This window comes from Martes martes, assembly GCF_963455335.1.
Source record: "Martes martes genome assembly, chromosome: 9".
Lineage (NCBI taxonomy): Eukaryota > Metazoa > Chordata > Mammalia > Carnivora > Mustelidae > Martes > Martes martes.
This window is the reverse complement of record NC_137896.1, coordinates 42,054,252-42,072,089: the sequence shown is the minus strand read 5'-3', so window position 1 is coordinate 42,072,089 and position 17,838 is coordinate 42,054,252. Positions and strand designations below refer to the sequence as shown.

At 40.1% G+C, this 17,838-nt stretch overlaps 1 protein-coding gene across 2 annotated transcripts in view; it reads right to left on the bottom strand.

Annotated features, from left to right (window-relative positions):
• Window positions 1-3,960: 3,960 nt before the first annotated feature.
• The window catches only part of SEC23B (SEC23 homolog B, COPII coat complex component), a 45,111-nt gene continuing 31,233 nt past the window's right edge, over window positions 3,961-17,838 (bottom strand). For both annotated transcript variants that reach the window (XM_080814767.1, XM_080814768.1), the window contains exons 17-20: window positions 15,109-15,195; window positions 13,223-13,378; window positions 12,766-12,831; window positions 3,961-5,085 (exon numbers count right to left, since the gene is read on the bottom strand). In XM_080814767.1, the coding sequence (XP_080670893.1) occupies window positions 4,996-5,085; window positions 12,766-12,831; window positions 13,223-13,378; window positions 15,109-15,195 (399 nt within the window). In that variant the 3' untranslated portion in view covers window positions 3,961-4,995. The remainder of the gene's footprint in view (window positions 5,086-12,765; window positions 12,832-13,222; window positions 13,379-15,108; window positions 15,196-17,838) is intronic.

Genomic DNA, 17,838 nt, shown 5'->3' with positions numbered 1-17,838 from the left:
CTAGGCTTAAATGCAAAAGCTAAAACTACAAACCTAGGAGAAAACACAGGAGAAAAATTTGCCACCTTGGGTTGGGTAAGAATTTTTTAGAATACAGACAGCATGAACCATAAAACAAATACTGGTAAATTGGACTTTTTCAAAATTAAAACTTTTGTTCTTCAGAAGTCACAGTTAAGAAAATTAAACAAGCCACAAAATATTCAAATACCTATATTTGACCAAGGATTTCTATCCAGAATATAAAAGTACAACTTACAATTCAATTATTAAGAAGACAACCCTACTAAGAATCAGGCAATAAATTTGAGCAAACTCTTAACAAAAGAAGATATACAAATGGGGTGTCTGGGTGGCTCAGTGGGTTAAGCCTCTGCCTTTGACTGGGGTCATGATCTCAGGGTCCTGGAATCAAGCCCCACATCGGGCTCTCTGCTCAGCGGGGAGCCTGCTTCCCCCTCTCTCTGCCTGCCTCTCTGCCTACTTGTGATCTCTCTCTCTGTCAAATAAATAAAATCTTTTTTAAAAAAGATATACTAATGGCCAATAAGCACAGGGACATCATTAGTCATCGCAGAAATGCAAATTAAAACCACAAGACACAATTATACACCTATTAAAATGACTAAAATTTATATTTATATTAAGAATACCATGAGTTGGGGTGCCTGGGTGGCTCAGTGGGTTGGGACATCAGCCTTTGGCTTGGGTCATGGTCCCAGGGTCTTGGGATCAAGCCCTGCGTTGGGCTCTCTGCTTGGAGGGGAGCCTGCTTCCCCCTCTCTCTGTGCTTGCCTCTCTGCCTACTTGTGATCTCTGTCAAATAAATAAATAAAATCTTAAAAAAAAAAAGAATACCAAGAGTTGTAAGGATTTGGAGCAATCAGACCTCTTAACTGGTGGAAACATAAAACATCACAACCTCGGGGCGCCTGGGTGGCTCAGTGGGTTAAAGCCTCTGTCTTCGGCTCAGGTCATGATCCCAGGGTCCTGGGATTGAGCCCTGCATCGGGCTCTGTGCTTGGCGGGGAGCCTGCTTCCTCCTCTCTCTGCCTGTCTCTCTGCCTACTTGTGATCTCTGTCTGTCAAATAAATAAATGAAACAGACACTTCTCCAATGAAGACATACAAATGGCTACCAGACACATGAAAAAATGTTCATCATCACTAGCCATCAGGGAGATTCAAATCAAAACCACATTGAGATACCACCTTAACACCAGTTAGAATGGCCAAAATTAGCAAGACAGAAAACAACGTGTGTTGGAGAGGATGTGGAGAAAGGGGAACCCTCTTACACTGTTGGTGGGAATGCAAACTGGTGCAGCCACTTTGGAGAACAGTGTGGAGATTCCTCAGGAAATTAAAAATAGAGCTTCCCTATGACCCTGCAATTGCACTACTGGGTATTTACCCCAAAGATACAGATGTAGTGAAAAGAAGGGCCATCAGTACCCCAATGTTTATAGCAGCAATGGCCACGGTCGCCAAACTGTGGAAAGAACCAAGATGCCCTTCAACGGATGAATGGATAAGGAAGATGTGGTCCATATACACTATGGAGTATTATGCCTCCATCAGAAAGGACGAATACCCAACTTTTGTAGCAACATGGACAGGACTGAAAGAGATTATGCTGAGTGAAATAAGTCAAACAGAGTGAGTCAAGTATCATATGGTTTCACTTATTTGTGGAGCCTAACAAATAATATAGAGGACAAGGGTAGATGGAGAGGAGAAGGGAGTTGAGGGAAATTGGAAGGGGAGGTGAACCATGAGAGACTATGGACTCTGAAAAACAACCTGAGGGTTTTGAAGGGGCGGGGGGCAGAAGGTTGGGGGAACCAGGTGGTGGGTATTAGGGAGGGCACAAATTGCATGGAGCACTGGGTGTGGTGAAAAAACAATGAATACTGTTATGCTGAAAATAAATAAAAAATTTAATAAAAAAATCTTTAAACAAACAAACAAAAAAAAATCACAACCTCTTTGCAATACTGAAAGTTTCTTAAAAAGTTGAACATATACCTACCATATTATTCAGGCATTCCATTCCTAGTAATTTATCCAAAAGAAATGAAAACATATCCACACAGACATGTAGATGGACTTTCACAGAGCTTTAGTCATAACAGCCAAAAAAGGGAAACAACCCAAATCACCATCATCTGGTGAATGGATAAATGAGAAGTGATACACAACTTGGTAATAAAAAGAATTACTGATACATGCAGCTACATGGGGGAATCACAAATGGATTATGCTAAGTGAAAGAAGCCAGACACAAATGAAAGTAGACAAAACTCTAGAAACAAACTAATATACAGTGGGACAAAGTTGACTAGCAGTTGCCTACTAAGGAAACCAACGGGGGGGATAGAAAAGTTCTGTATGATGATGGTGGTTTCATGAGTGTACACATCTGTCAAAACTCATTGAACTGGGGACCCCTGGGTGGCTCAGTTGGTTAAGTGTCTGCCTTCGGCTCAGGTCATGATCCCAGGGTCCTGGGATTGAGTTCTGCATCAGGCTCCCTGATCAGTGGGGAGTCTACTTCTCCCTCTGCCCCTCCCCCCCACTTGTACACTCACCCACGCTTGCTCTCTCTCACACACACACACACAAGTAAATAAAATCTTAAAAAAAACAAACAAAGTGGGACACCTGGATGGCTCAGTTGGTTAAGCGTCTGCCTTTGGCTCAGGTCATGATCCAGGGGTCCTGGGATGGAGTCCCACATTGGGCTCCTTGGTCAGTGGGGAGCCTTCTTCTCGCTCTGCCTGCTGTTCCTCATGCTTGTGTGCTCTCTCTCTCTCTCTCTCCCTCTCCCCCTCTGTGTCATATAAATGAAAATCTGTTAAAAAAAAAAAAAGGTGGGGGGTGCCTGGGTGGCTCAGTGGGTTAAAGCCTCTGCTTTCGGCTCAGGTCATGATCCCAGGGTCCTGGGATCGAGCCCCGTGTCCTGGGATCGAGCCCTGTGTCGGGGTCTCTGCTCGGTAGGGAGCCTGCTTCCCTTCCTCTCTGCCTGCTTGTGATCTCTCTGTGTCAAATAAATAAATAAAATCTTTAAAAAAAAAATTCAAAATACAAGTAAGAATCAATCCAGATGGCCCAACATCCAATTGATAGGAGTTTCCAGCTTTGTTTTTCTACATAGGACTCAGTACCTTCTAATAAATCATGTAATTTACTTCTAATTTTTTTTTGTTGGTCTTCCCTAACTAGAATATATGCTCCACCAGGGCAGATATTTGTTTTATTGGCTACATACTCAGTGTCTGTAAGACACTCCATACATAGCAAATACTGAAAAATTATTTGTCAAATGAATGAAAAAATAGTTTCAAAGTTCTGAGAGAAAATTCTTTTGGGCCTAGAATTTTACACTCGGCAAAGCTAAGTATGAAGACAGAATAGATTCAGTGAATTATCTCCCATGTAACTTAAGATAGCAAATGACTTATGGGATTAAAGGAATTGTAGAACTAACCCAGGCTTCCAAACAAAACAAATTCCTGGATGACTTGTCACAGCAATTGGGCTGTGATTAAAGAGGAGATCAGTTATCTCTAAAGAATGGACTTCAGGACACCTGGGTGGCTCAGTTCATTGGGTGACTGCCTTTGGCTCAGGTCATGATTCTGGAGTCCCAGGATTGAGTACCTGCATTGGTCTCCCTGTTTCTCCCTCTGACCCTCCCTCCTCTCACGCTCTCTCTCTCAAATAAATAAATAAAATTTTAAAAAATCACCTCACCCCCCAAATTAGAAACTCTAGGGAAAACAACAAATACACGAAGTTATGATGCAAAAAAGAAGCAAACCGAGGAGTGCTAGAACATAAGAATGTAAGTGACTGATTTTGTCACTGGGAACATTTTCCTTCAAATGGTGTAGGGACTGAGACAGCAAACCCATGGAGAAAAATGTAATACTACCTGACTCGAACAAGGACATTGTTAACATTATCACAATTATATAAATGATCTTTATTCGTTTTCAACTTTCAGAATGAACTTTGAGACAAAAGACATAACTATGGTAACAGGTCAGAATGTAAATTTTACCAACTTTGATAATATAAAAATAAAGGTATAGTCCATCAAAACTGGATGGTACAGAGAAAGGTCCTCATTCTGGAAAATGGGAATTGAGAGACACTGGCTAACACTGATAACATCAACAAATAACTTGAAAAGAAAGGCTAAAACCAGCCACCTCCAAAGAGTAGGTCTAGGCTCAGGGAGTGGAGGGAACCGTTACTATAAAGTTCTTTAGGATATGTTGTTTTATTTTTTAAAACCATGCATATACTACTTTGATTAAAAAAAAAAACAAAAAACAGTACCTGTTTAAGTTGTTTTACTTTTTGCCCAAGATAACCGCATTATCACTCTGTTAGGGCCACTGATCCCCAGCAGCCACCTGGGCTGGGCTGTTCACATGTGAGTTAGGGACAGTGCACTCCAGACAGCTCTGCCTTGATGATCAAGTTTCACATATTTCAACCTTTCCCTCACTTAACATTTAGACAGAAAATGAGGATTAAGTTCAGGTAATACCTCTTGGGGGAGTCACTAAAAACATACACATACACACATAGAGACTTCAGGAAATCAAATTTGTATTAGCATTATTTTAGCCAGTGCTTGCTTTATCCAGATTTATTTCCTGTCTGATCATTATGATTTTCACCTAAGTAAGTTGCCAAAATACATTATCTTTGATTTTATGTAACAGTAAAGTTAGGATACAAAAAGTATATAAACATCTACAAGTACCAAAACATTTATGACCTTACAATTTCATAATGCAGGAAAAGGGGCACAAATTAAGGAATACAAATAAATTATAATCTAAAGAGTTACATACAATGCTTCCTTTGATTATTTATTAAAACCCACAAGTAAAAATGAAAGGAATGTTTTTAAGCCGTTATCAGCAATTGTGAACACAATTCAATGTGTTCTTTGATGTTCTGCTCACATCTTCTAGCTTAACAAGCACTGGAAACAGCCAGCTTCTTCAAATGATCCATGAACACCTGCAGGCTAACATCATCAGTTAGGATGGGTGCTCCTGTTTCCTGAAATTTAATGGTAAAGATTAACTGGCAGGTATCTGAAAGGCTGGTTAGCATTTATGAATTACTAAGGATGCTTCCACCACCTCAGAACATTCACAGCGCTACCTGCTCTGCTACTCCCACCACTGCCATTCTCTGCTTAGCTAACTATTCTAGCAACTGAAGCATAATTTCCTCACAAAACCCCTCTCCAACCCACTGAGGTCAGGCCATCCCCTGTCACTATAGACAGTTTGGACATATGCCCTTCTGCTTTAATCCTCTCCATGGTTCTGATGACTTGGCCAGAGTCTGGCCACCCATCAAGCATGAGCTCCTAGAGGCCACACACCCTGTGTCTCACCTTCCCCATCACCCTGCCAGCACCTAATGCTCTTCATGCCCTGCTTACAACAGAAGCTTGTATGGTAGTATATTTATAAATGAGTGAATCAGGATCTCCACTGAAAAGATGGTATCTGTACTATCAGAAAATGTTCATGATTTATGTAATGTGAAGGGAAAAGAACTGAATAGAAACCTTGATTTCTAGTAAGAGCCCAAATCTGTAAAAAAATAGGTAAAAATATATACAATATACACATTTTATATTACCTCCAAAGAAGCCAGGAATACTTAACTCTAGACAGTGGCATTATAAGTAACGTTAAATTTTCTTTCTTAATATTTTATTTAACGTATTCAAATTTTCAAAAATGATACTGTACTACTATTAGGAAAATATAAGTATAATTAAAATTTTATAAGATGCCTTCCAGGAAGGAGTACCTGTACTTTTCCCTATTCCTTCCACCATGTACAACTGGAAACCCTGGACATTTTATATAAAAGAAACGTAAGAAGACTGCAAAAAGTGGAGAAGAAAGCAGACAAACTAGGGGCCCTGGATCCAAAGGAACAACACAGTGGTGTGCTCCTTGGGTTTCCTTTTTGCCTCCTCCCAGACCTGGACCTGAAAGGCTGGCAAACAATCACTGGACACAGAAAAAAAAATAGAGAAAGCCAACTTTCTCTAGTTAAAGGACCAGCATAGCCTAGCAAGACAAAAGATGTTAGATATTAACTCCAGTCAAAGATGACAGAAAAAACTGTGGCCCCACACACACTGGCAAAGGCTGAGCGAGCACCTAAGATGGCCACCTTCACAAGACAGTAAGGGAGCCCATGAGGATGGGTTCAGAGAAAGCCAAGTATGGCACTGGGAATTTCCTCCCCAATGGCCAGGGGGACATCTCCCTAATTACCATGGAACCAGTAGAGACCATTCAGGGAGCCTGCACTTCTACCCAAACCTGGCAATAGGAAGACGTCCTCTGTGCCCCCTGCACTGCGTATCAGAGGCAGCCTAGTAGACAGTGCGCACTTTCACCACCACCCAACACTAACAAGGCCATCTCCACAGCAGGATCAGTGGAGACTAGGTGGGGAGCTGGAACACCCATCCCCATCCAATAGTAACAATGAATTGTCCCCCACCCAGGTGTCAAGAGGCCAATGGAAAAACTGGATTGCTATCTGGCAGTAATGAAACAATGTCTTCCCAGCTTCCCTCCTAGAGCAGCGTGACTAAAAGCCAGCTAAAATAGTCTATTTAAATAGATCCAGAGTCTCAAAACAAATATGAAAATGTTCACATTTCAATAAAAAATCACTTATCATCGGGGCACCTGGGTGGCTCAGGGGGTTAAAGCCTCTGCCTTCGGCTCAGGTCATGATCTCAAGATCCTGGGATCAAGCCCCATGTTGGGCTCTCTGCTCAGCAGGGAGCCGCACCCCCCCCAATTGTGATCTCTGTCTGTCAAATGAAATAAATAAATAAATCTTTAAACAAACAAACAAACAAAAATCACTTATCATAACAACAGTAAAGATCTCAAAGTGAATGAAAAACAGACAGCAGGTGTTAACACCAAACTGAGGACAGTATTAGAATTATCTGACAAAGACTTCTAAGCAGCTTCAATGAGCAATTACAAACACACTTGAAACAAATGAAAAAACAGAAAGCCTCAGCAAAGAATGTCTCAGGAAAGAAGTAGACATTAAGAAGAACCAAAGGAAAGTTTTATTTTATTTTTTTTATTCTTTTTTTTTAGAAGATTTTTATTTATTTGACACAGAGAGAGCAAGCGAGCACAAGCAGGGGAGTGGCAGGCAGAGGAAGAAGCAGGTTCCCCACAGAGCAGGAAGACTGATGGGGGACTCGATCCCAGGACTCCAGGATCGTGACCCGAGCGGAAGGCAGTTGCTTAACTAACTGAGGCACCCAGGTGCCCCAAAGGAAAGTTTTAAAACCGAAAACTACAGAAACAAGTAAAAAGCTCGGTGGATGAGTTCAATAGCAGAAAAGGAACAGAGACAATAATCAGTGACCTGGAAGATAAAATAATAGAAATTACCCAACTGAAAAATAGAAAATAAGTGGGGAAAAAATGAATAGGGCACCAGGGACCTGTAGAACTATAAAATACCTGACATTCATGTCATTGGAGTCCCAGAGAGAAAGGAAAAAGAGGATGGGCTGAAAAAGTATTCAAAGAATAATGGCTGATAATTACCCAACTTTGGCAAGAGAAATAAATACACAGAATCAAGAAGCTGAGAAAATTCTAAATAGGCTAAATCCAAGGAAATCCACACCAAACACATAGTACTTACAACAAAGAAACAATCTTAAAAGCAGCTAGAGAAAAATGACATCTTACCTATAAGGGAAAAGCAATAATAAAAAGGACAATGAATTTCTCATCAGAAACCACAGAAGCCAAGAGAAGTGGCAAAACATTTTTCAGATGCCCAAAGAATATGGCTGCCACCAAAATCCTGCATCTAGAGAAAATATCCTGCATTAAAGAAGGGGGAAATCAGGATTCTCAAATGAAAGAAAACTAAGAATCTATCATTAGGAAACCTGAAAGAATGGCTAAAGGAAGCTCTCTAAACAGAAAGGAAATTATAAAGAAGGAACCCTGGAATATCAAGAAGGAATAAAGAACACAGTAAGCAAAAATATGGAGAAGTATAATAGGACTTGCTGCTTGTCTTGAAGTTTATAAATTATGCTTCATGGTTGAAGAAAAACTATTGACACTGACTAATCCGTGTAGAAGAAACATTTAAGACAATTATAAATGGGATAAGACAAAGGAATGTAAAGGGGAGTAAGTTTGTTTTATTTTAAAAAGATTTTATTTATTCATTTGAGAGAGAGAAAGAGAGGCTGAGCAGGGGGAGAGGCAGAGGGAGAGGAAGAAGCAGACTCCCTGCTGAGCTGGGAGCCTGACATGGGGCTTGATCCCAGGACCCAGAGATCATGACCTGAGCCGAAGACAGACACTTAATCATCTGAGCCATCCAAGCACTGTGGTAAGTTTTCTATACATCACTTGAATTGGTCAAAAATATTCTAGTCAACTGTGATAAGCTACGCATATATAACGTAATACATAATGCTCTACTATCTACACCTGGGAGTAACCACTAAAAGCTACACAAAGAGATACACTCAAAAACATTATAAATGAGTTAAAATGGAATTCTAAAAAAGGTTCCAGCAACCCACAGGAAGGCAGAAAACAGAAAACAGAGAAATGAAAAACAGAGAAAGCAAACGGAAAAGCAAAAAATAAAATGACAGAAAGCCCCAACATATCAATAATTACCTTAAATATAAATGGCCCAAATGCACCAGTTATGAGTTTAGCAGAGTAGATTAAAAACCATGTGTAATTTACAAGAAATTCATTTCAAATATAATACAACAAATAGGTTGAAAGGTAAAGAATGGCAAGAGATATAACATGCAAACAATATTTTTTGCATGAAAAATAAAGAGTGAACTTTATTAATGTCAGATAAAGCAGACATCAATGCAAACAAAATGACCAGCAACAGAAGGAGAAATTATATAATGATATAAAATCAACCCACCAACACAGCAATCCTAAATGTGTACACATAAGCAATGGAGCTACAAAACGTGAACAAAAACTGACAGACCTCAAAAGAGATATATATAGACAAACTCATGATTAGAGTTGGAAACTTCAACACCCTGTCTCACAAACTGACAGAGCAATCAGTAAGAAGTCAACACCACCATCAACAGGATCTAAAAGGCATTTACAGAACACTCTACCCAACAACAGCAGAATACATACTCAGGTGACCATGGAACATATGCCAAGACAGACCACAGCTTGGACCATTAAAAAAACTTCAAATATACAGGCACTGAAGTCATACAAAGTATATTCTCCAACCACAATGGAATCAAAATAAAAAATCAATAATCAACAAATAATAAAATCTCCAAATACTTGCAAACTAAGCAACATTTCTAAATAAACCCAAAGCAAGAAGAAGAAAATAAAGATTACAACAGAAACTGATGAAACTGAAAACAAAGACAATAAGACACGAAAAGGAAATAAAGGTATTCACACTGGAAAGGAAAAAATAAACTGTTTTCTATATGTAGATGATATCATTACCTATGTTGAAAATCCTGAAGAACCTAAAAAAACCCTCCCAGATGGGGCACCTGGGTGGCTCAGTGGGTTAAAGCCTCTGCCTTCGGCTCAGGTCATGATCCCAGGGTCCTGGGACTGAGTCCCTCATCGGGCTCTCTGCTCAGCAGGGAGCCTGCTTCCCTTCCTATCTCTCTGCCTACCCCTCTGCCTATCTGTGATCTCTGTCAAATAAATAAATAAATAAAATCTTAAAAAAAAAAACCCAAAAAACAAAAAAAACCTCCCAGAAGTACTGACTCGGGAAAGTCACATGATATAAGATAAATACACAAAAATCAATTGTAAACATATACTAGCAATGAACACTGGGGCACTGACATCAAAACTACAATACCAATCACAATTCCTACAAAAAAAAAAAGTGAAAACATTCAACACTAAGGAAAGAAATCAAAACAGAGTGGAAGACAAAATGAATTCACAGATTGGAAGGCTCAGCACTGTAAAGATGTCAATTCTCCCCTAAACTGTACAGAAGATTGATGTAATTCTTATCAAAATCCCAGCAAGTTTTTAAAGACATAAACAAAATTGTCCTAAAATTCTTACGCAGAAGCAAAGGAACTGGAATAGCTAAGACAATTTTGAAAAAGAAGTTGGAGAAATCAGTCTACCTAATTTGAAGACTGACTTACTATACAGCTACAGTAATCAAGACTGTGGTATTGGTAGAGTGATAGAAACACAGATCAACATAACACAGCAGAAAACCCAGAAATGGACTCACACAAGTATGATCAACTAACCTTTGTTGAAGACACAAAAGTAATTCAAAGGAAGCAAGACATCCTTTCAACAAATGGTATGGAGCAATTAAACATCTACATGCATAAAATAAAACTAAGTCTCACATCTTACACACACACACAAAATTTTTTTAAAGATTTTACTTATTTATTTCACAGAGAGAGAGATCACAAGTAGGCAGAGAGGCAGGCAGAGAGATGGGCGGGAAAGCAGGCTCCCTGCTGAGCAGAGAGCTGGATGCGGGGCTCAATCCCAGGACTCTGAGATCATGACCTGAGCCGAAGGCAGAGGCTTAACCCACTGAGCCACTCAGGCACCCCACAAAAATTAACTCAAAATGGATCACAGACTGAAATGGCAATGTAAAATTAGACAAAAAAATATGGCAGATCTTTGGGACCCACAGCTAGGCAGAGTTCTCAGACTTGGCACCAAAAGCAGAATCCATAAAAGGAAAAACTACTAAAGTGGATTTCATAAAAATTAAACATTTTTGCTCTGCAAAAAACTCTGTAAGGAGGATGTACATACAGACAAGCTAGAAGTGAGAGAAAATATTTACAAATTACATATTTGACAAAAAGAACTCAAAACTCAACAGCAAAAAAAGCAAAAACCCATTTATACGATGGTCAAAAGATTTCATTCAAGAAAATATATAGATGGAAAAGAAGTACAGAAAAGATGCTCAGCATCATTAGCCATTAAGAAAATGTAATTTGGGGGCACCTAGGTGGCTCAGTGGGTTAAGCCTCTGCCTTCGGCTCAGGTCATGATCTTAGGGTCCTGGGATCGAGTTCCGAATCAGGCTGTCTGCTCAGCAGGAGGCCTGCTTCCCCCTCTCTCTCTCTGCCTGCCTCTCTGCCTACTTGTGATATTTCTCTCTGTCAAATAAATAAAATCTAAAAAAAAAAAAAAATTTTTTTAAAAAAGAGAGAAAAGAAAATGTAATTTAGGGGCGCCTGGGTGGCTCAGCTGTTGAGTGTCTGCCTTCGGCTCAGGTCATGATTTCGGAGTCCTGGATCAAGCCCCACATCGGGCTCCCTGCTCAGTGGGAATCTTTTTCCCCCTCTCTGCCTGCATCTGTGCCTACTTGTGATCTCTCTGTGTCAAGTGAATAAAATCTTGGGAAAAAAAAAAAGAAAATGTAATTTAAAACCACAATGTTATACCACTACACACCTACTGGAATAGCTAAAATCAAAATAATGACAATATCAAATATTGGCAAGGATGCAGAGAAAATGGATCACTCATACATTGCTAGTGGGGATGTAGAAGGAGGCAGTCCACTCTGGAAAACATCACAGTTTCTTAGACTAACCATGTGATTATCATAGCATTGAACAAATGTACTCCTGGGCATTTACCTTGGAGAATGGAAGACTTCTGTTAATGAGAAACCTGTACATGACTATTTCTAGTAGTTTTACTCCTAACAGCCAGGAACTGTGAACAATCCAGATGTCCTTCCACGGTGAATGGTAAACAACTACAGTACACTGATAACAACCACAATACATCAATACCACAGAATACTACTTGGCAAGTAAAAAGAAACAAATTAGTGATTCATGCAATAACCTGGACGAATCTCTAGACAATCATGCTGAGGGAAAAAAGCCAGTCCCCAAAGGTTACACACCATGCAATTTCACATATGTAATATTCTTGACAAAATCATAGAAGTGGAGAACATGGCAGTAGTTGCCATGTGTTAAGGAAGAGGTGGAGACAGGAGGGAAGTGAGAGTGACTAACACAAGGGCAAATGAGAGATCCTTGTGGTGAAGGAAATGTGTATCTGGACCACACCTATTTCAATATCCTGAATGATACTGCATTCCAGCTGTGCAAGATGTTCCCACTGGGGGACAGGAGGTGAAGAGCACAGGGAATATCTCTGTATTATTTCTAACAACTGCCTGTAAATTTACAACTGCCTCAAAGGAAAGTTTAATTTTCAAAAATGTTCCAAGAAAACAGTGAAAGAAAAAGACCTGATGGAGACCTAAATGTTCAGAATAATTAGATAAAGAAGGAGACAGAGGCTGAAAAGTGAGGAGACAGAGCCAGTGGTGATCAGATGTTTTTACCCCACACCATTGGGAGAGAGAAGTGGGGTCGGGGGTGGGTCAGGGGGGCAAAGGGAGTCTGGGGAGATGCTGCTGTGTCTATGAAGAGAGCCAAATACAGGTCACGCTACAGAGTTCTGTCCTCTGGTCAGAGAAGGGGATCCACACAAGGCGCCCCCTCCTGCCTCAGCTATTTACAGAGAGGCTTCCCACCCCCCAGCAAAATACCTGAGTTATTCTGCCTCTAGAGCCAAAAGGGATCCATTTGGTAACTGGGTGTTCAAAAAGGAGCCTGGTATCCTCCCCAGATACCTGACAATTTCTTACCTGTCCCCAAGCATACAGGTTATTGTGTGTCTGAGATGGGTTCACTTTGGACAAAAGGAATCGAGCCTTTAAAAACAAGAGATTTAAAGATTACAAATGACATTAATATTAGTGTAGTAGAAAAAAAAGTTTTTACATTTCTTTTGTTAAATTAGTTTTCTGGTTTTTTTTGGTTTTGTTTTTGTTCTTTTTTTACCACAAATGCACCCATTTCTTTACTGTAAGCCAATGACTCCCCATTTCCTAGGGTTCCTGAAGCATGAAGCATGTTTTATTTTGGCAGTTCTCTACTTTTACATTAACATATTTTGACCACTGATTTAAGAAGTCATGTTTGGAAGTTTGCCTGAATGTCCGTTTATGCCACCATATAAAATATTAACAACGCAGTTTGGATTTATAGCCATAGACCTCATGGAACCACCAGAGCACAAGAGCTGGGACTCAGAGCACTCACCTGGCTGCCTCCGTGCTCTGTGTTAATGTAACGTGGCATTGGGAAGCGTGCCTGCAGAATTTCTTGGGCATCATCCAGCGGTGCCTGCAGGAGGTGCTTGAAGTTTTCATACTCAGGCATGTCCTGGTACCCAGCTTTACGCCATTGGGCTATGGTCTGCACCAAAATAAACCAACCAAAACCATTGTGGAAACACTGGAACAATAGTCTTCTTTGACATTCTTGACATTCTAACACTCCCACCATGACTCGTTTCGGGGAAGAAGCCATGTCAAGAATGACAAGTTGCAGCAGGTAGCAAAGGGGAACTTCCTCTGCTTAAAGTAGAGGAAGCAAAGAGGTGCAGCCAGGACACCCCCCACTACACAGTTCTCCCAGAAAGGTCAGAGCCATCAGTCACACCTCTTCCCTTTCTAACTGTACATACCAACTAGCTAAAAACACCCAGGATACAGCTGTCCCAAGAAGCCACCCTGTCTTTCCATTTCCACTGCCATCACTGGGTCCAGCCTCCCATGTCCTTCCAGCTGGTAGGGAAAGGGATCTGTTGGCTTCCTACATGGAATCCATTCCCCCTTCTCTTCTCTACGGGCACACCTCTATGCCCAACTCCAGTGCCTAGTCTCACAAAGACTCATCCCCAAATTCCCTGGGGTCTGGGTTGGGATACTCTTGGTGGGGGAGAGAAAAGCTGCGAGAATCCATGTGTGGGTGTTCAGTAGGCAAGTAGAAGGCAACACACTATAGAGTAGAAAGTAAAGCCAATCTCCCCACCCCAGCTGACACCGTGTCTCCCCCTCTTTTATCCCCACTGGCAACAGCTCTAGAAAATGCCATGTGCACACAGGAAATCAAGAAATATTCGCTGACTGATTAGTACAGCTTTATAAATAACCTGAAGTGTTTTCACGTGTTATTTAGGGGACACTAAAAAAGAAAACAGCGGAGAGGGGAAATGGAGCTAGAGGATGTAGCAAGGGATCGATGGGTTTTACAAAACCGTTAGTCTGATACCAGAGGGAGGATTCTCTTTAGGTGCTTCCTTCTGTAGCCTGCTCTCCCCTTCTCAGTTTCCAGAAACATCTTCTGGGTCTTAATTTCTGACTGAATGGCAGCATAGAGGAAATGCCCATAAGCTCGTTTGGGTCCAAGAGTTCATCAGAACACTCACAACCAGCAGACACGGGGCTTTTGGGGAATGAGAACCATGTCACTGTCTTCGTCTTTAGAATCCATCACTTGCAAGCACATGCACATACACTCAATAAATGTGTGAACGAACAGGATGGGGGCTGTGGTCAGAATGTCTTTAAGAGCTCAGTTGAAGGCACAGAAACCAAATCATGATTATTGCTCCTATAGGAACCAGTGGGAACAGCAGTTGGTCACCCAATGGGCAAGCAACTAGCAGAGTGGGTGTTAATATGCTGAAAAAAGTTAAAAACTGTAAAATGCATATTAGCATCAGAATACTAATTCATCCTAAGTTATTAAGGGAATTCTGAAATACAATGTATACCTTTGCAGGACATCTGAAATCACATTTAGTATACAGACACTAGGAAGTCAAGTCAATCACCAAAGCAATTTATTGAAGGTAAAGAATGGACAACAGAAGGAAAAGAATTTATCAATGAACATAATGTCCAGTTAAAGGATTTTAGAGTGATTTAAAATGAACACCTGAGATTTACTTACAACAAATATAATTAAAATTACTAAATATACAAATACCCCCAGGGACCTGGAAAAAAGATTTTACTGCTATACTGATTCTAATAAAAAGTGGGTCTTCTAAGCCCAAATTATTTCAAATGCCATAAAAACCTAAATTAATAAAAAGAAAGCCAAAACAATAGTAATGAAAGAAATTAGTATCTTCTTACCTCACCAAGATAAATGACAATTTGGAAGAAAGTATCCATCAGCAAAATTCTTTCCGCTAGAATGCTGCTGCTGTCCAAGAGTACTGGCTGAAGAAAAAGGGGAAGAGATGGCGTTGGTCTTGCCCGGTTCCCACATGGCGACCACTCCAACCCCACACTTGGGGTGTCTACACAACAGCTCCAAGGCTGCTGATGAATGGCACCTGGCACAATGGCTCTCTCCATCTTTAAGGAAACTCCTGCTTTCTGCTCCCTGACCCAGAAGTTCTAAGTATCAACTTTGTATTAGAAAGAGCCTCCAAATAATCTCTCATCAACTGGGGAGAGAGGTTAAGAACATCTTTTGCTCCAGGAACCACAGATAATTCCAAACATTCTCAGTTTTGTGTTAGAAATGTATTTTATCTATTGGAGACACATTCTCTCAAATCTATTGCCGTAGATGACAGAACAGTGATGCCTACATGAAAAAGAACAGCTTTTAATAGGAGTTTTAAAAGTTTCCTACAGAATACATTTTATTATAATTTCTAATTCAATAATAAAAGTAAGGCGCTTGTTAAGGAAAATTTGAAAAATTGTACCCAAGTCCAACAAATATTCATCATTAATTTTCATATAGTTTTTAATTCCTGTATGCTAAAAAATACACAATTTAGGAAAGTTTCTATTTTGATTTTTTTCATGTAACTTTATTTTTTTTAGTAACATCTATACCCAATGAGGGGCTTGAACTCACAACCCAGAGATCAAGGGTCTCATGCTCTACCAACTGAGCCAGCCAGGTGCCCCTTTCATGTAACATTTTAATATCTTATCACATTCCATAAACTCTGTAAATATTTCTTAGATTACTTATTTTTCTACTATTAAACACTTGGGATTATTTTCTTTTTTTTTAAATTTTTAAATTTTTTTAATAAACATATAATGTATTTTTAGCCCCAGGGGTACAGGTCTGTGAATCGCCAAGTTTACACACTTCACAGCACTCACCATAGCACATACTCTCCCCAATGTCCCTAACCCTACCACCCTCTCCCGACCCCTCTGTCCCCAGCAAACCTCAGTTTGTTTTGTGAGATTAAGAGTCTCTTATGGTTTATCTCCCTCCCGATCCCATCTTGTTTCATTTACTCTTTTCCTACCCCCCAAACTCCCCACATTGCATCTCCACTTCCTCATATCAGGGAGATCATATGATAGTTGTCTTTCTCTGACTGACTTATTTCGCTAAGCATAATACCCTCTAGTTCCATCCATGTCGTTGCAAATGGCAAGATTTCATTTCTTTTGATGGCTGCATGGTATTCCATTGTATATATATACCACATCTTCTTTATCCATTCATCTGTTGATGGACATCTAGATTCTTTCCATAGTTTGGCTATTGTGGACATTGCTGCTATAAACATTCGGGTGCATGTGCCCCTTCGGATCACTACGTTTGTATCTTTAGGGTAAATACCCAATAGTGCAATTGCTGGGTCATAGGGTAGCTCTATTTCCAACTTTTTGAGGAACCTCCATGCTGTTTTCCAGAATGGTTGCACCAGCTTGCATTCCCACCAACAGTGTAGGAGGGTTCCCCTTTCTTAAGTAATTTCCTGACTTGTTAATTTTAGCCATTTTGACTGGTGTGAGGTGGTATCTCACTGTGGTTTTGATTTGTATTTCCCTGATGCCAAGTGATGTGGAGCATTTTTCATGTGTCTGTTGGCCATCTGGATGTCTTCTTTGCAGAAATGTCTGTTCATGTCCTCTGCCCATTTCTTGATTGGATTCTTTGTTCTTTGGGTGTTGAGTTTGGTAAGTTCTTTATAGATTTTGGATACTAGCCCTTTATCTGATGTGTTGTTTGCAAATATCTTCTCCCATTCTGTCAGTTGTCTTTTGGTTTTGTTAACTGTTTCCTTTGCGGTGCAAAAGCTTTTGATCTTGATGAAATCCCAGTAGTTCATTTTTGCCCTTGCTTCCCTTGCCTTTGGCGATGTTCCTAGGAAGAAGTTGCTACGGCTGAGGTCAAAGAGGTTGCTGCCTGTGTTCTCCTCAAGGATTTTGATGGATTCCTTTCTCACATTGAGGTCCTTCATCCATTTTGAGTCTATTATCATGTGTGGTGTAAGGAAATGGTCCAATTTCATTTTTCTGCATGTGGCTGTCCAATTTTCCCAACACCATTTGTTAAAGAAGCTGTCTTTTTTCCATTGGACATTCTTTCCTGCTTTGTGGAAGATTAGTTGACCATAGAGTTGAGGGTCTATTTCCAGGCTCTCTATTCTGTTCCATTGATCTATGTGTCTGTTTTTGGGCCAGTACCATACTATCTTGATGATGACAGCTTTGTAATAGAGCTTTAAGTCCAGAATTGTGATGCCACCAACTTTGGCTTTCTTTTTCGATATTCCTTTGGCTATCCGAGGTCTTTTCTGGTTCCATATAAATTTTAGGATTATTTATTCCATTTCTTTGAAAAAAATGGATGGGATTTTGATAGGGATTACATTAAATGTGTAGACTGCTTTAGGTAGCATCGACATTTTCACAATATTTGTTCTTCCAATCCAGGAGCAAGGAACATTTTTCCATTTCTTTGTGTCTTCCTCAATTTCTTCCATGAGTACTTCATAGTTTTCTGAGTATAGATTCTTTGCCTCTTTGGTTAGGCTTATTCCTAGGTATCTTATGGTTTTGGGTGCAATTGTAAATGGGACTGACTCCTTAATTTCT